The 16,887-nt window shown below is 33.7% G+C and overlaps 1 protein-coding gene across 3 annotated transcripts in view; it reads right to left on the reverse strand.

The window, feature by feature from the left end:
• Positions 1-16,887, reverse strand: part of LOC132702981 (ecdysone-inducible protein E75) — a 168,174-nt gene that overhangs the window by 68,187 nt on the left and 83,100 nt on the right. The window contains exon 1 of one of the 3 annotated variants that reach the window (XM_060671945.1): positions 7,918-7,975. The exons of the other annotated variants lie outside the window; for them this stretch is intronic. Within the exon in view, the coding sequence (XP_060527928.1) occupies positions 7,918-7,960 (43 nt within the window). The 5' untranslated portion in view covers positions 7,961-7,975. Of the gene's footprint in view, positions 1-7,917; positions 7,976-16,887 lie in introns of those variants that run through there. 3 annotated transcript variants of the gene reach the window in all.

Here is a 16,887-nt window from a genome sequence, read left to right on the forward strand (position 1 = left end):
TTTAGGGTTTTTTTTTTAGGATTTCCTTCAATGACACTGGTCAACATATAAATAAAATAATTGCTAAAAGACTGAACTCAAAATTTCGCTCGAATTAATGATAGTCAACAATCTCATTAAAGTGGTGGTATGATAATTTGTATTCTAAAGAATATTTAAAACTATGACCTAACGACATTATTTCACAAGAAAATATAATTGATTACCCAAAGGGAAAATTAAGTGCCGAAAATTAATATTAAAGAAATAAAAATTGTGAGCCCCTTTACAAACTAGATAGTTTCAAGGCGAACGCTCAAGGATTTTGACCTCGGAAATGGCAGGCAGTTTACAGAGTCACCGTCTCGTCAACAAGAGCTCCGTTACGATAACTATGGTTAATATTATTACAGCCGGTAATATAAAGTGTGTTTTACGTGAGAGAGTTTGCGTTTGCGACGTTGCCGTATTGATTTCGACCCGAAAAGCGTTCTAGCCACAAATGGAGCATTAGATTCATTTCAAATTGAGAATCTTGTATTGATTTTTATAGATTCAAATCCTATTGAGCATTATTACCCGCTCGACTTTTTAGATTTCTTGCATACTTATGGAACAGATTTGTTATACAGTTCTGCGCAGTATTCGGATGAATTCCGGTAATTTAGTTTTGTCGACAATTTAATATTATTATTGTTTATACAATTGCAATGTCCTTGTGCATACGTTGTAAATGACACTGGATATTGGTGATACAATTACTCGAAAATTTATGAGGGGGGAGATTGGTGCACGTAGGTCATAATGACAATAAATAAATAGTGTTCGTAGGAAGCGCGTCAGCAAAAAATTATTCGTAACACGCGTTCTACAAAGTTGATAAAAACAAATGGAAAAATGGAAGGGGAGACATTACTGTGGATTTTTTTAAGGGCTCTCTATTTGCATATCATAAAATAAACAAAAAACATTCCAATGTATTAAATATTGTTATAATTTACTGGTTAAAGTGTATATATTAACTTCTATACTTTCTTTTAGAAAAGTATATTCCGTAATGTTAATTACAAAATTTTAAACTCTACTTAAGTAGCCTACTGGCACAAATAACCAATATTATTAAGAGTTTCGATAAAACGTACAATAATATATTTTTTCGTTGGTAGTTTGGTATAGTATTTTCATTTTTGTTAATTCTGAAGGTTACGTCACACGTCGCTCAGTGAATATATTTGCTGTTTTACAAAAACATACCCAAAATCTAATGGTAGGAAAAGTATAGCAATTGCTGCTCATAATTAATGATATATGGATATCTTACTATATATAGAAAAATATATCACAAAGAACTCTTATTTATTTTTAAATAAATTTACTTTAGTTTCATATCTTGCTTTTTCTAATTTGTAAATACATATTTACTAATTTTAAAATTAGTTTTAAGCAAATGAGTCAACAGCAACTTTACGAATTTGAATATTTAAATGCGTATGTGACAAATAAAGACCACTTTGAAAAATAATTAATATATACCATTATCATTATTGTTTACATCAATATCATTTATGGATTAGCTGACTATATCTCAATGAAATGGGTTGAACAAGAAGGTAAGTTTGCTCGATTTTCAAAGGTAAACCAAATAACCTAATAAATTATATTTGCAGTTTATCAGAATTTTTAATATGGTCGCTAACTTCCCAGTTACTCCTCTAACTCTTATATTTTTGTTAACTATATTGTCATATTTGCAATTTAACGATAAGGAATTCGAATCTTTTGATTGAGCTTAAATAACTTAACACATTTTGTATTGTAATATGTATTATGGTCTTGTCTTTATAGTCTGTCTGACCCTTTATCGTGTTGGATTTCGACGGACCCTCTGCTATAAATCTTTAACGATGTTATTACCTATTGTTATTAAGTAAAACTATTAACAAAAAATTTATTCTTACTTGAGTGACAAGGCAGGGGTGGGCCAGGTATATTTCTGTGTTTCTGATATATTTCTTGAGTGTTGACCATTTGTGGCAGTGTTGAATAATCGTTTTTATTGTACGTTTCAAAAAAGTTATTTTAAGAAAATGTAACAATGTCGCGTCGAAATCATTTGTCGCTTGATGCAAAACAGGTTGTGAAAAATGCGTATGAAACTTTAATCAGTAGAGGACTTTTAAAGCAAGACGCTTTAAAAGAAACCTGTCTACTTACAAAAATGCCAATATCGTCGATTATTATAGTGGAGAATTGAATAAAAGGAATAAACGTAGCGATTTTTAAACTAATAAGAAGTAAAATATATTGTTTTTACTAAGAAGAAGTTGTTCCTACCTTAAATAAACTGAAAAGGAAGTCAGAAGAAGATGAAACCAATAATAAATATAAGCCATGCCACCCTCCATATAGTTGCTTGTAAAATGAGATTTAAGTACAGCAAAATAGACAAAAGGCTAGTAGTAATGGAATCCCATAGATTACCCACTTGGAGATTTAATTGCCCTCAAGAAATTAAGATACACACGAAACTGTATCCGCTGGGTGAGAAGATTCGTCTCAATCTGTTTGCTGTTGCCTACAAAGAATATTAAGCGATTCCAGCTTGGATTATCATAAGGATACAAGTGCCGAACTTTTTAAAAATTGGTTTCAAAACAATCTTTTAAAAAATATTCGCAACAACAGTGTCAGTATGTATGCGACAATTTGGATGATCAAGCTGGGCATACTTCATACAGCATTTGTGGAACCAGAAAATGTTACTCCTACTTTAAGTCCCAGTATCATACATTTGATAAAAAAAATTATAACATACCAATTGAGAGTTAGAAAAATTCAGTACACCACATTATAAAAATTGAGGACTCTTACATTTTTATACAACACAACATAAATCCTATTCTAATTTTATTTATTTAGAATAAAAATATAATTATGTATAGATATTTCAAGCTATGAACTTATTTCATATATTTAGTTTCATTGTTTTTACTTAGTGCAATGTAATAAGATTATATCCACCCAAATAAACAGTAAAACTGTTATTATTACGTAAACCTTTGAGAGCCCCCTTATTATTAAAAGCGACCACTCGATGTAAGTAAGACCAGCGGTACAATAGCGCTGAAAGCGACAGTAAGTTCGACATGTTGTTGTCTCCTTCACATGGAAACCGATCGATCCTATTAATTTGATTCCAACGTAAACAACAAACAGTTTTTTGCGTACTTACGGACGACGATGCCAAATGCGAGTGAAAGCGTGATTCGCGATTTCTATTTACCTGAAAAGAAAAACAAACATAAGCGAACGATACGCAATAACAATAAGAAACAAGAAAATTCCGAAAAAAATAATCCACGATAACATAACGATCGGCAAATAAATCGAATAATAACAACCACGTTTATTCAGCAGTGTTTAACAAATATAATAATAATAATAATAACAATTACATCTCCGCGTAAACACGACGTTACATAATAGATAGTCGTTTGCTTTCTAATTATGCCCTGAAAATTTGTCGATTTTATCGTTTCGAAATAATTAGCCGTTGCTTGGGGCTTGTGGGCTGTTTGTTTCGTGATTGAAACCGAATAGGGGGCCACCGGCGCTAACATTTTGCGAGATAAATGATTCGGAAACCGTTACCGAGCTATGAAACGCTCGTTAAACTTGCAAATTAGATTAAAAGGAGCCAGAGCGATAGGCGAAGTTGACGAAAGGCGCGTCTGTATTCTGTACCAGCATAACTTTTACCATACTGACGTTTCTTCTGCCAAAATCTAGTAAGCACGTTTCTATTTACCGAACCTGTCTCTTTGTTTAATCCTTCCTGGGTGTTGCCTTTCCTTACTTAATGATGGAATATTATAGCGATTTTAAGAGATTTCTGTAATCGTTTTTTGTTTTTTTTGGCGCTTTGCTGTCAACGTTTGCTGAACAGATTTGTCTTTTTAGTTTCATCTATATCCTAATGTAACCTAGGCTGCATGATTATAGCTTCAGTACAGTGAGAAGAAATCTTGTAGCAAAGAAGTTTGTAACTTGTTTCTATTTACCGAATCTGTCTCTTTGTTTAATACTTCTTCCATGTTGCCTTTCCTTACGTGATGATGGAATCTTAAAGCGATTTTAAGAGATTTCTGTGAGTTTTTTTTCAATTTTTTTGACGTTTTGCTGTCAGCGTGTACTGACTCAAACAGATCTGTCTTTTTAGTTTCACCTAAATCCTAATATAGATAAAATATATTATTTAGTTTAGTTTTCGCCGCAATTATAGAAGGCTATGTTTACACTATTACTTTTACCAGACGTGAGTCGAAATCAAAACCCCAGGAACCACCTCCGCTGGGCCGTGGTTCCTGGGGTTTGGGACTAGTTTTTGATGCGTGCCGACGAAAGGTTAAAAGTAGGTTACCACGCATTAGGTATTAGAAAAAGACATAAAAGACGCGGGTAACGCGGAAAGCCGTGCCGCTTACTCTTTTTCTTTAAAAAGACGAATAATTATTATTGTCCATACCAAGTGTCGACAAAGTTGTTATACGAGGTGCAGTTTTGTTTAATTTGCCACAACGTTATTTAGACTAATGATAAACAAACCTACACTAATATAACCTAACATGCACGATTATAGCTTCAGCATAGTGAAAACCAATCTTGTAGCATAGAAGTTTGTAATAAGCACATATTTCTATTTACCGAATCTGTCCCTTTGTTGCCTTTCCTTACTCGACGATGGAGTATTTTAGCGATTTTAAGGGATTTTTTTATTCTTTTTTTTTTAGTTTTTTTGACGTTTTTCTGTCAGCGTGTACTGAATCAAACAGATCTGTCTATTTATTTTCAACTGAATCCTAACCTAAGCTGAATGACTATAGTTTGAACACAGTGTAGCAGAGAAGTTTGTAAGAGATGTTTTTGCGTTGCGTTGAGGACGTTCGAAATGAAAAGAATGGACAAAATTTCAACTAGAGTTAAATTAAAGGAAAAGTAGAAAAAACCAAGGGACATGGGAGAATTCTAAAAACTAAAGCATATAATCTCGAGAACGAACCTATACGAGTCAATGATAGTTCCCAGAACGTACGCTTTAAAGGAAGCCGTAAGAGAGGGACCACTTGTTACTACAGGTAGATACGCTAGGTTTTAGATCGATCAACACTTGGAAGGCCTCAACGTTGATGCAAAAGAGGCTCCTGACGTATTTATTAGATTTTTGACGTATGTGTTCACTAAATTCATTAGATAGAGTACACTACACCCAATTTCTTATTGCTAAATGTAGAACGAAAATATTTTTAAAAAAATATTTTCCACCACAACAGCATGATCTAATGTCTGTCGTCTAGTAGCTAGCACATCAGCCTTCGGCGCAAATGGTGACTCCAAAGGCACTCGCAATCGAGGTCAGTCACACTATATCGCGCGGCTCTCGACCCCATTCGCGGTTACGAACCTTTCGTGACCTCTTTATGGAATTTCTCGCCCGCGTTGCCACCGCCGCTGCTCTATTTCCGCTCTGAAAGCAATCGGGCGATAATAATTTAAGCTGAATCGACTATGTATACGTAAGTTTCACCCGAACCCAACCAATACAAAAATTAATTTATTTTGCCCTCATGTTTAGTTTATAATGTAAAAAAATAATAAAGAAGTTATTGAATCTTGAAAAGAATACCGGTGACGAGTATGTCACTGCGACTATGATAGATATTATAAAATTGATATTTTCCCGAATCAGAATTTACCATATAGGGTAAAAAAGTCTAATATTGCGAGGACTAAAAAGTATTGTCGCTGTGACTGTTATTACTAACACTAAAGACATAAAAAAATCAAAATTTAAACCCCTAGGATATACGCATAAAAAAATAACTTAAAATTTTTTTTTTTCAAAAATTGGAAAGTCATTTTAATTTAAAACATTTTAAATAGTAAATTAATATCGTAATTAGTAAGTCGAAACTAAAACTTTGTTTCATTCACGTTCATTTAATAATTTATGTGTTGACGATTCATCAGAATGTGGAAAGTATGCTTTTTTTCTAGTAAAACCTAATTGCTATACGTATATTTTGTTAATAAACCAATATATAACTAGTATTTTTAATGAATAAACTAGGAAATATCACCTAATTCCATCCAGTCCGGCAAATTTTAGCAACATGTTTCTGAAGAAATGATAGGGATTCGAATTTGCACAGGACTTGTGATTGGCATGAATTGCAGGAATTTCATTGGCAAAAATTAAGCTTTTGGTTCGTTTTTTTTTTTGTTGAAATGTTGATTCGGGTAGGAAATGAAAATGTTGTATGATCAATACAAACGCGTGAAATCTCATTGCAATGAAAGTCTGGCGCAAAGTCAAATCACGCAACCGGGTAAAGATCTGCAATGAAATCTTAAAATGTTGCAACCGCGCTCAGCGAAGACTATTGGAAACAGTATATATGTCATCACTCCGCAGATCGACCGTTCGCACAGCGGGAGTTCAATAACTTCTCTGTTCGGTGACGCCGCTGGACGATATGTCAAAGGCGGCAGATATGGAATTTCTTTCGGTTACTCTTCTGCATTCAAACTTTGCGCTGACCCAATCCATATTTTTACGGTTTCTCAGTAGATACTTGATACCAGCCTAACAATTTTGAATAATATCCTCGGAGCTCTTTTTCTTGACCGTATTTAAATGTTTAATTGGATGTGTTAAACGGATACAATAACATTAAACCCAAATTCAGTCAACAAAAACAAAAAGCACATGACATTGGTTCTTTGTATAAAAAGTTTATACTTTTCAGAATGTTATACTAATTGCAGGGTTCCGGTTGAAAACATGGAAATACGAATAAATTCAATGAAAAGTGGGGACCCGCCATCTAGCGTATAAACGGCCAAGCAAGTTCGTCAAAGACACCGAAGAATGCCGCCAGATGGCGCCACGCGATGCAGAACGGGGATTTTAATGAAATCGACGCTTCACGGCCAACTTGTCCGTTTGTTCGACGTTCGTTGCGTCAAGTATTAAGAGAGGAATGACCTCGCGCCGCAAAAGGCGCCGCGAGGGAGAGAGAGAGAGAGATATGATTGTACCTAGATTTCGCGACCTTTACGATGAACGAAAATTCAACCGTCGAATTCTAATCATTTAAATTCATACTGATATCAAATTAATCCCCTGTTGATAGTCAGGAGAAAATATATACAAATCATAATAAAACAGTATGTGTATCTGAAGTCAAATATTTTTTTATGTGCTTCATTTTGGTAGTGCAAATGAAAAAAACTGAACGAGCCTATTTTCCTGAACCGTATTTTTATGATAATCTTCACTAAAATTATTAAATAGTAGCGACAACCATATAAAGTTTGACATAATTATACATAAAACTAATTGATAAGTATTTTTTTCGATAATGTGCCACAAGTGGTATATACAAATTTTAAAAAAGGTTAGTGTATATCGCCCTCGTTTTGTGACCATTTTATTGCAATTCTATTTACATGATGTCAGGTTACAAACTGACACAAAGTTTATTATAATTTACGCATATCAAAAAATGTAAAGTACAAAAACAACTGCTTGTCAAATCAAACAAATGAACGTCGGGAGTATTTTTAATGAAAATCCAGAAATATTTGCAGGTAAATTAATGTAAATTTAATTCAGAGCATTGTAAATACTTTCAGTATATTGTCAAATAAGGTGTCAAATTTAAATAAATGTAAATGTGATACTTATTTGAGAGTAGAAAATGGGACTTAAACATATTGAGGTTAATTTTCAGTACATAGTGAGAGATTATTTTACATTCTACTTATAAATGCTAATAAGTCCTGAAGGTTAAAAAACCTGCAATTTTTTTATATAACTTAAAATAAACCTTGCACATTAAAAAGAGGTGTCCGGCACAATGGTAGCTTTATCCATACCTGGAGATGAAACTCGAATTTCGGGCAAAACGTCCGAAACCATTTCCTGTATTACGCGCGAACGGGATAACAATATAAATGCGATCAGTGGCGGAACAAAAAAAACCGATCTGAAAGCGTCGAAGTTTTCATTAAACTGACACCCAAGTTCACCGGCTTCTAAAGGGCTGCGAAAGCGTGGGCGTCACGGCGCGCGCCTACCCTCTCGCGTCAACCACCCCCCCAACGCTATTCGTTCCCGTCAGCCACACGCGTTGCCGTGCGCGACGTTTCTATTCTGCCACGTTTATTTATCCCGTTATTACGATTACGTCGTGAGTACTGCGGCTACGGCGCGTTAAGGACAAAAACCCGATCTCGGACGGACGTACGTGGTGGCGCGTCCCGATGTCTTGGAGGCGCCTTTAACAACGTAAACGGTGTCGGACGAGATCGCGGCGCCAAAAAAAATTCGCGACTGTGCGAAATTAGCAGGAATTTTTCGTTATAATTGAAAGAGTGCCGCGTGGAAGATAGCCTTATCTGTTCGCGAGGAGGTGAATGAACGATACGGTTAGGTCAGACCGCGGTTTCAAGGGCAAAATATTGACAAATCTCGATATTTTCGGCTCGCATTTTGTGTAAACAATGCGGCCACGTCTGTTGATAACGTTCGGATAATATTTTCATTACAAATTATTTATTTTGCGGTTGAGTATATATTTTTATTACGTCAATTTGTTGCATAGAAATAAGGATTAAAGCACCGGGAGTCGAATATTACCAAATACAGGGTGTTTTTCCACGCCATAAAATTGAGGATCAATAGTAAACTCAATCCTAAATCAGTTTTTATACTTTCTACTCTAAAAGATCCAATGTTCAGGTATTAAGGGTGCGGATTTTTTCGATAGGTCTTAGCCACGGATAGTATTTTAATTATAGGATTGATAAGACATAACATCACTGATCAAAATGACAAAGCAATTTGGGAAACGGATGAAAAAAAGATAAGATGGGAAGAATATATGTCTGAACCATTTCATGAAGAAAATTTTGAGGATCCAGAACACATACAAATAAAAAAAAATATTAATATTACTGAGAAAGAAATAATCTGTTGAGATTTATGAAGACTCATAAATTGTATTATTGTGAATGGTCGTTTAACATCTGTATCTTTTAGACATTTTGCTATTTAAGTGTTATTGTTACTTTTATGCCTTTTTTTGATATAGATCACATAGACACTCTCGCGAAGTTGTTCAATAAAATATATCAAACAAACAAGAGAATGGCTTCTATCAACCTTCATCTCAATTCCCAAGTCCAGAAACGCCAAAAAATGCGAAGAACATCGCGTGATTAACTTGATGAGTCAAGGTTTTTTTTGTGTATTATCCACAATAGAATACATTCTCAACTAGAAGAACATATTGGGGAAACGCACATGGTATGTATTAAGAAATGGCCTAGGTACCAGAAAAGCGCTATTTGGAAATCGAGTATTTATCCAAAGAACTCTTGACATGTTTCTTAGCTTCATTGATTTTGAAAAGGCGTTTGACAAAGTCCGACAAAAAAAATCCTCGAAATACTACAGACATCAGGAATACAAAATGCATATAGAATCCGAACAGGGTGAAAACATCTACCGAAATAATTATACAAAAAGGTGAGATTAATCAACCGAATCGTAAATATATGCGAAGAATATGGCAACACCAAAGCTAATCTGCAAGTGAAAAACACTAAGCTCGAAAAAGTAGAAACATTCCCGTATCTTGGTTGCAGCCTGAAGGAATGTTGGGATCATTCGCGGGAAATTATTAGAAAAAGCGAGCTTAACATTCAACCACTTCAGAAACATTGTCTGCAATCTAAACCTTAATCTCCAAATAGGGATGCGATTCCTCAAGCGTTAAGTGTTCTCTGTAATGCTCTATGGTGGGGAGAGGAGGCCTGGACTCTTACAGCAGCTGCAGAAAGGCGAGTGGGGGCATTTGAGATGTGGTGCTATCGTAGAATGATGCACTTCTGATGGGCACGCCATATAATTAACGACACCATCTTGCAAAGAATGAATAAAAATAAATAACTCTTAAAGACGATCAAGGAAAAATCTCGAATACTCCAACTTATAACAGATGGGCCAATATAATTACTAACGTCAACAGATGATAAGGTACTAGAAAAAGAAGAAGAATATATATTTTTTTAATTAATCAAATCATTTACCACTCAAACAAATGATAAAAAAAATAAAACTGAATGAGTAAACTACAGCTTTGTCATGTTAACCGTGGTTTTATTTCTTTCTATACTATAAGAATATTGAATTTTGCTCGAGACGAGAAAGTAACATTAAAATACCTTAAAAATGCTTGCAACAAAGTAATTATTATGTTCTAATAAACTAACTTTAGCAACGACTGAGGGTGTAATTCTTAAAAACTGAAATACGGAATTTATCGGAAACTATCAATCCAATTTATCTGAACATTACGATATAACCTAGTACAGAACACTTCAATGACAGTGACGGTTCGGCAATAATTTGTCAACCCATTTTATGGATTATGTATACAATATCTACTAGTGTTTTTCTCTCGAATTTCGAGTGTTTTTGGATAGTTATCAGTGATCAATAGCTGATTTGAAAAATTGCAAATTTTTATTGCGACTTTTTTTAGTGTATCTGATGTTATCCGATAACTCATTGATAAAAAGTATAATAGAAACGTGTAGCCAACCTAAACCAGTACTTACGAATTCCAACTGGTTGACGACAGAATATGCTTTATATCTGAAGGGAATAAAGTGGGTCTTCATTAGATATATTTCTTTACTACACTTTTATGGTGTCATACAAACTTGTGACAATATTGGAAAGTCATCGAGAGTCATTTTAGCAAATAAGCATTGATTTAGAAACTTAAAAAAAAACTAGTACCCAGGTTAAAAGCATGGTCAAGAATTCAGGAATGTCAATCAATGTTGAATATGGCTGTTAAAGTCAGCTGCGTAGATACCACTCATGCTAATGTGGGAAAGGTAAAAATATAATTATGTTATTTCTGTTGTTTTTTTACGATGTTATCAGACCAGACATTACCTATACATGAGAGAGATTTTACTGAACATCCATGAATCCATTTAGTCGGTACAAATTAGAAAAAAAGAAGTTCCATTTTTTGCACCCGTTTAAAATGTACTTACGACGTTGCCAAATTTTTAGTACTTTCTGAAGTACAGCATGAACTATGAAAAATGCTCAAATATATTTTGCCATATGTCATGTAATTTTGCAAAGCAGCAGCGGATTATAAATTTCCCCAATTTGGATTGTCTCGAAATAATAGACAAAATAGATATAGACATTTTTTAAAAACTATCCTGTATATCAAAGCCCTGAGAATTTGGCAATCCCGTAAATTCATTATGAATGGAAACCAAAAAAACTTTTTTCTAAACTAATCGACTTCGTAATTTCACAGGCCCGTAGGTATCAATAGTCAATCCATGGGCATTAGTTAAAACGGACATTCTCGTGTATGTATAAAAAACTCTACAAATCTCTATTTAATAAATTTAATTATTTACAAAAACTGAAAGCTGACTTACAATAGAATCGTCTCAACTTCCACAATTTGCTAGAAAATTTTCTGTATTATTGGTCAAGCTCTGCTCATTTATTATCAAAAATCGTCTAAAAATGTATTATCATTAGGATATTTTCTTTTAAACAATGAAGATGATATTTTAGAGACTATCTTCAATTTCGTATAAAAATCTTTACACCAATGCTTGATACAAATTGTTGGCAAGTTTTTGGCAATCTTTTATCGTTATCGTTCCTATTTTTTATACATCAAAAGTAACGAAAATAATTTGACGTTACCTACGGATAAATAAAATATTTAAGAAAGGAATTTTGTCACCACTGGTTTTAACGGTCTGCCGTGCCCAACATTATAGTCCTAGAATTATCAGACTTCTAATTTTTGAACCGGGGAAGTGCTTTCGCACGAGAGCAATTGCTCTATGCCTATCACTTTAATGAGAAAATAATTAACAAAAGCAAAGAGAGAACATCCGTCCCTAAGAGAACATCTTTCCCCAGTTTCAAAAAATAGACTTGAGATATGATCCCAAATTTTATATTGTCTCTTGGAAAACACAAAAACTACAAAGTAAAGTAAACTCAAATATTTTAGCAATTTGGTGATGTATGGAATCATTTTTTGGTTAGTTTGGTTTGGTCGCTCTCTCACGATTGCGATAGCGCGAAAACTAGACTCTTTTTCCTATAATTATACCATTTAAAATTATATTAGGCTAGTGACATTAACTACAATAGAAAACAGTGTTAATTATAATGGGTCAGTTATTACGAACAAAATCCTCCACACAAAAAGGAAACAAAGCATTACGACAATTCCAATAGATCGGGTTTTAAGTGTCTGAGATAAGAATCGTTTCAATTTTTAAGTCAGTGGTACCAAGGAAAATGGCGACTTGTTATTTTGTGGTTTTAACAAGAACCTCAACTTAAATAGTTTAACTGATAAATACGCGTGTTTTTGACCCCAATTCGGTTCGTTCACTTAAAATTTTAAATGGTTTTTTATCGTTGGTTTGGTGACCGTAATTTACTCGAATTTACTTGATTTCGAGGTTTCAAAAGTTTTAAATGGATGTTAGTAATGTTTGTCTCTAAGGAGGCTGGTGCTGATATAAATCAATTTCTCTCCAAAACATTGAAAAATATCATCTTTAAAAAAATTCTTAGGAACACGCAAAGAGATTACGTTTTGGTTTATCAGCTTAAGAGAGCTTAGATGTTTTATTCTATTTTCTAAAATAATAGCTTTGCTTTACCAGTGGATGTCGCAAAGTAAATTTAAAACGTCAGGTCCGAAATTTTGGTCATTTTGATTCAGCATTGAAAGGTTAACTCGCAGGTGATTTTGCGAGTTATCTGAAACCCTATTTAGTGTATGCAGAAAACTGTTACGCTCTCGAGCAAAAAATAACATTCGAACTTATAAGGTTGATTAGAGCCCCCCACTTTATGCATTCAACATACATTTTATTTTATTTAATAATAAATATAGTCACACATATTCTGCTATGTTCTTAAATGGAACCACGAACCCACCCGATGTAGATTGAGACTTTAGACGTCAGAATTTTGTTTTGTTTTTTTTTAAGTGTTACTTAGGATGTTTCACATGCCAGACTAAACATTTTCTAAAAATGTAAGTAAAGTAAATGGATGGAGTAACTAAAGTTTACAAAACCGATCCACGAAACACTACCAGATTTTTGTGGGTACCCAATGTCTAACTGCACAAATAGATCGACGAAAAATAAAAGCCAATGTGTACGGATTCCGCTCCTCAATAGCAGCAACACCGGCGCGGGGAGGAAGGTTGGTTTTCTGGAGTGAACCAATTTATGTATTATTTTGTAAACTTTCCCAAGGTAATGTAATAGTATATTGTGCAACAAGTGCGGTAAACGGCATTTGACTCACGAGTTTATTTGCCACGAGCGGAGCGAGTGCTTAATAAATGAGAGATAAATAGTTTACCAAACGTGTTGCATACTATACTTTTTCCACGGCCGTCACGAAAAATCCCAATTTAACAAATTAAAAATAAAAACCTATTATCGTATTATTAAATTTCGTCATATAAACAACGGAATAAACGCAATTTGAAAACTTTATGTTGTTTATTTAACTTTTGCAACTGACCATTAAGTAGTTTATTTACAGAAAAAGACTGTAATTGGAAGAAAAATCATCTAAGGGCAGAGCTCTTAAGAGGATTAAATTTTAAGAGCGTATAAGCAAGAAAAAGCATGTCCTAACCTTCAATTTTGTTTTGTTTGTAATGATAAGATACGGATATTTGAAAACGGTACAATTGGTCTTGACAAGATATTAATATAAAAACTGTAAAAACCACTAAAGTTCATGCGAACGGTATGTAAGACTTCTGTGGCAAACTTGAATGATAAATCTCACTAGATTTTAATTGTAGCTTATAGCACGTAGTATTTAAATTGTCTGATATATTGCATAACATTTTTCTGTGTATTAGATTTTGGGTATATTTTCGCAAAACAACACGAATAGATTCACGTACATGACCGTCGGAATTGACAAGCATCAAAATTCAAGGGGTGGGAAACATCTCCGAAAACATCCCATTGCTCCTAAATCCGTGCGGTAAAATCCCGGAAAGTGGCTCGGATTCTTGGGACACAAAACTGAGGTGGTAAAGTGACGCTTCCCGCACGCTAAATCGGTGGGTAATGAGGTATTTTACAGACGGCAGTAGAAAAAAAAAATTAGAATGACATTTATATGAAGCGCCTTAAAATATATATTTACTGCTCATTCCGATTTCGGCTACGCTCATTTCTTATATCCGATATTGTTTGCTTGCGTCTGCGGATGAACTGTATATCTATTTGTTAATGAGAAATTTCTATTGTTACCCCATTGTTCTCCACACGGAGTGACCCAACATTTAAATTTTAAACTTTTAAGTCACAATATTGGCAACAGACATTTTCGGAGCGTATAATTAGTCAGTTGTTTTCCACACCATAAGCCATGCGTTCACATTTAACCCGTATCCCGTTCGTTTACCTCCCGCTTATCTTTTATCGTCTAATAGATAAACAAATAACCGAAAAAAAAATCTTGTTTATTCCACAATATTGACCAACGTCTGCTCGATGTGTAATGATGTGCGAGTTTTTGCCAGTCTGACACTGACACAGGCTACTTTCAGGGAGAAAGAGGAAAGTTGAAAAAAATATTTTCTTCTCTTTGTCAGTCTCTCCCGTAATATGCATATTTGCATAATTTGTATTCAATAAAAATGTTCTTGCTATTTTTGTATTTTTTTTTCTTAAATATGGGACTAGAAACTCAAAAACAAATTTTTATTCGGTTTTCATCCAAATATCAAAAGTAAAAAACAAATTTGAGCGATTTTTTATATTTTTAATAGTTAAGATGTTCTTTTTTAATATCAAGATATTTTTATATATGCAGAAATTTAGATGTCGATTGTTAGTTATAATAGGCAGTTGATGAATTCTTAAACGCTGTATAGCTTGCCTCATTTGAAAACAGTGCCAAATTATGAAAAATCAGTGGCGTGTCACGCTTTCTTCGAAAAAACCTATTTTACGCCTATGGTTAAATTTAGAAACTTTTATAGATTTTAAAATTATGTCTGCTTATTATAACTTTGATACCTTATGGCGTCGCAGACATAAAAATTATATTAAATTCGCACTTAAATTTGGATTGATAAATTAAAAACAAACCATAGCAAAAGCATGAGGGATATACGTACGTACCTACTAAAAAAACTATAAAATTACGCAAATAGGCAAAATTCCGGTCGCGGAATTAGAAAGCAAAAGACGAATGCGCAAAATCTGTGTCACTTGTTAGCCGTAAAGTAAAACCTGCGAAAACAATGCACGAATCGCTTTTTTATTATTACAATGCCGATTGGTAAATCTGGTAAAAGTTCGCATTTTTTTCTCTTCTTTCGCAGTCAGTGGTGCGAATTTACTTTCGATTGTGTTTGAAACTGAAGGTTTTTCGCCACACTTTCACCCGTTTACGGCCGATCGGGTTTTTTCATGAATGCTTAGAATCATTTATAAAAACATTAATTAATCACGCATTTTAGATGTTAATTTGTAGGAGCATTTCCTACAAATTATGCCTGCCAATACAGGATCTTGGGACAAATAAAAAGTTAAACACAAAAGTTGTGGTATACAGGGCGAACAAAAGCGAAACCTCGCAATCTTTGGAGAACTTTATGAAGCTCTTTTTTATACAGACCCTTCATTAAAAATGTGCAGGCTGTGGATAGTGAAAAAACTATTATTATTTGCCTTACATGTTTGAAAACGAGTAATACAAAAAAAATGAAATTGAGCGCAGTACAGTTGTCCACAACCTAAAGCCTTTTTGTAAAATGCGCCAGTGGCGAAGATACAAGGTATTGGTGATATTTTTTCTAAATGAAATAAGCTACTGGTTTATTATTAAGAGTAACTATATTTTTGGATTCGTCTTTTAATTTGCTACAAATTATTATTCTCTGATGTTTTTCGAAACAGGCCCCATTTTTTAGTAAAATTTAATAAGAGGCTTGCAATAACGATTTTGATATACTGCCAACATAAAATCGTAAGGTAACTTTCAAATTGTCAACTACATTTTATTAAGAATCGGAACGCAATTTTAGATAGTCTCTAAAGTCGATCTAAAATTACTATTAACATTTCTTATAAGGATAATTTTATTAATTACTTTTTATTGTATTCCTATAATTAGGTTTTTTTACATAGATAGAAAGAAAAAGAATATAAATGTGTAACTTTCAACATCATACGATTGTTCTATCCTATAATCTGCTATACAGCTTAAATGATAAAAGTAGTTACAATTTACCCTTGATTTTTACTAACAACCCTGCATAATTGAATACATTTTTAAAATGTTTACCACTACATATCTCATGATTTTCGTATTTAACTTTTTGAATTAAGGTATTGTCTTCCACGATAGACGAACCACCCTGAACTGATAGACTGTTTTTAAATACGCAATGTCGATCGATTTACAAGTTTCTTCAAATATATTATCAATTTTTTGAGCATCAATTTGATTTTTTCAAACATTCGTATATAAATTTAGCGGAACTTTACCAAATTAGCCCCTTCGACCTATACTATATCGCTGACGTAAGGATTATGTGTTTGAGCAATACCCGCAGCCATCACTTGCAGATTTTATACAATTAAATGGAGAAAATAGATACCCATTCATCCATATTTATTTCGCTATTGACATTGATTCGGCGTGCGTCACCCCGTATGTATGTATATCAGAATTACTAGACCTTATTGAAATATCAAGCTAATCGCACGGGCCAAAAATTT

The sequence above is a fragment of the Cylas formicarius genome, unplaced genomic scaffold, assembly GCF_029955315.1.
Source record: "Cylas formicarius isolate icCylForm1 unplaced genomic scaffold, icCylForm1.1 PGA_scaffold_6__28_contigs__length_40554024, whole genome shotgun sequence".
Lineage (NCBI taxonomy): Eukaryota > Metazoa > Arthropoda > Insecta > Coleoptera > Brentidae > Cylas > Cylas formicarius.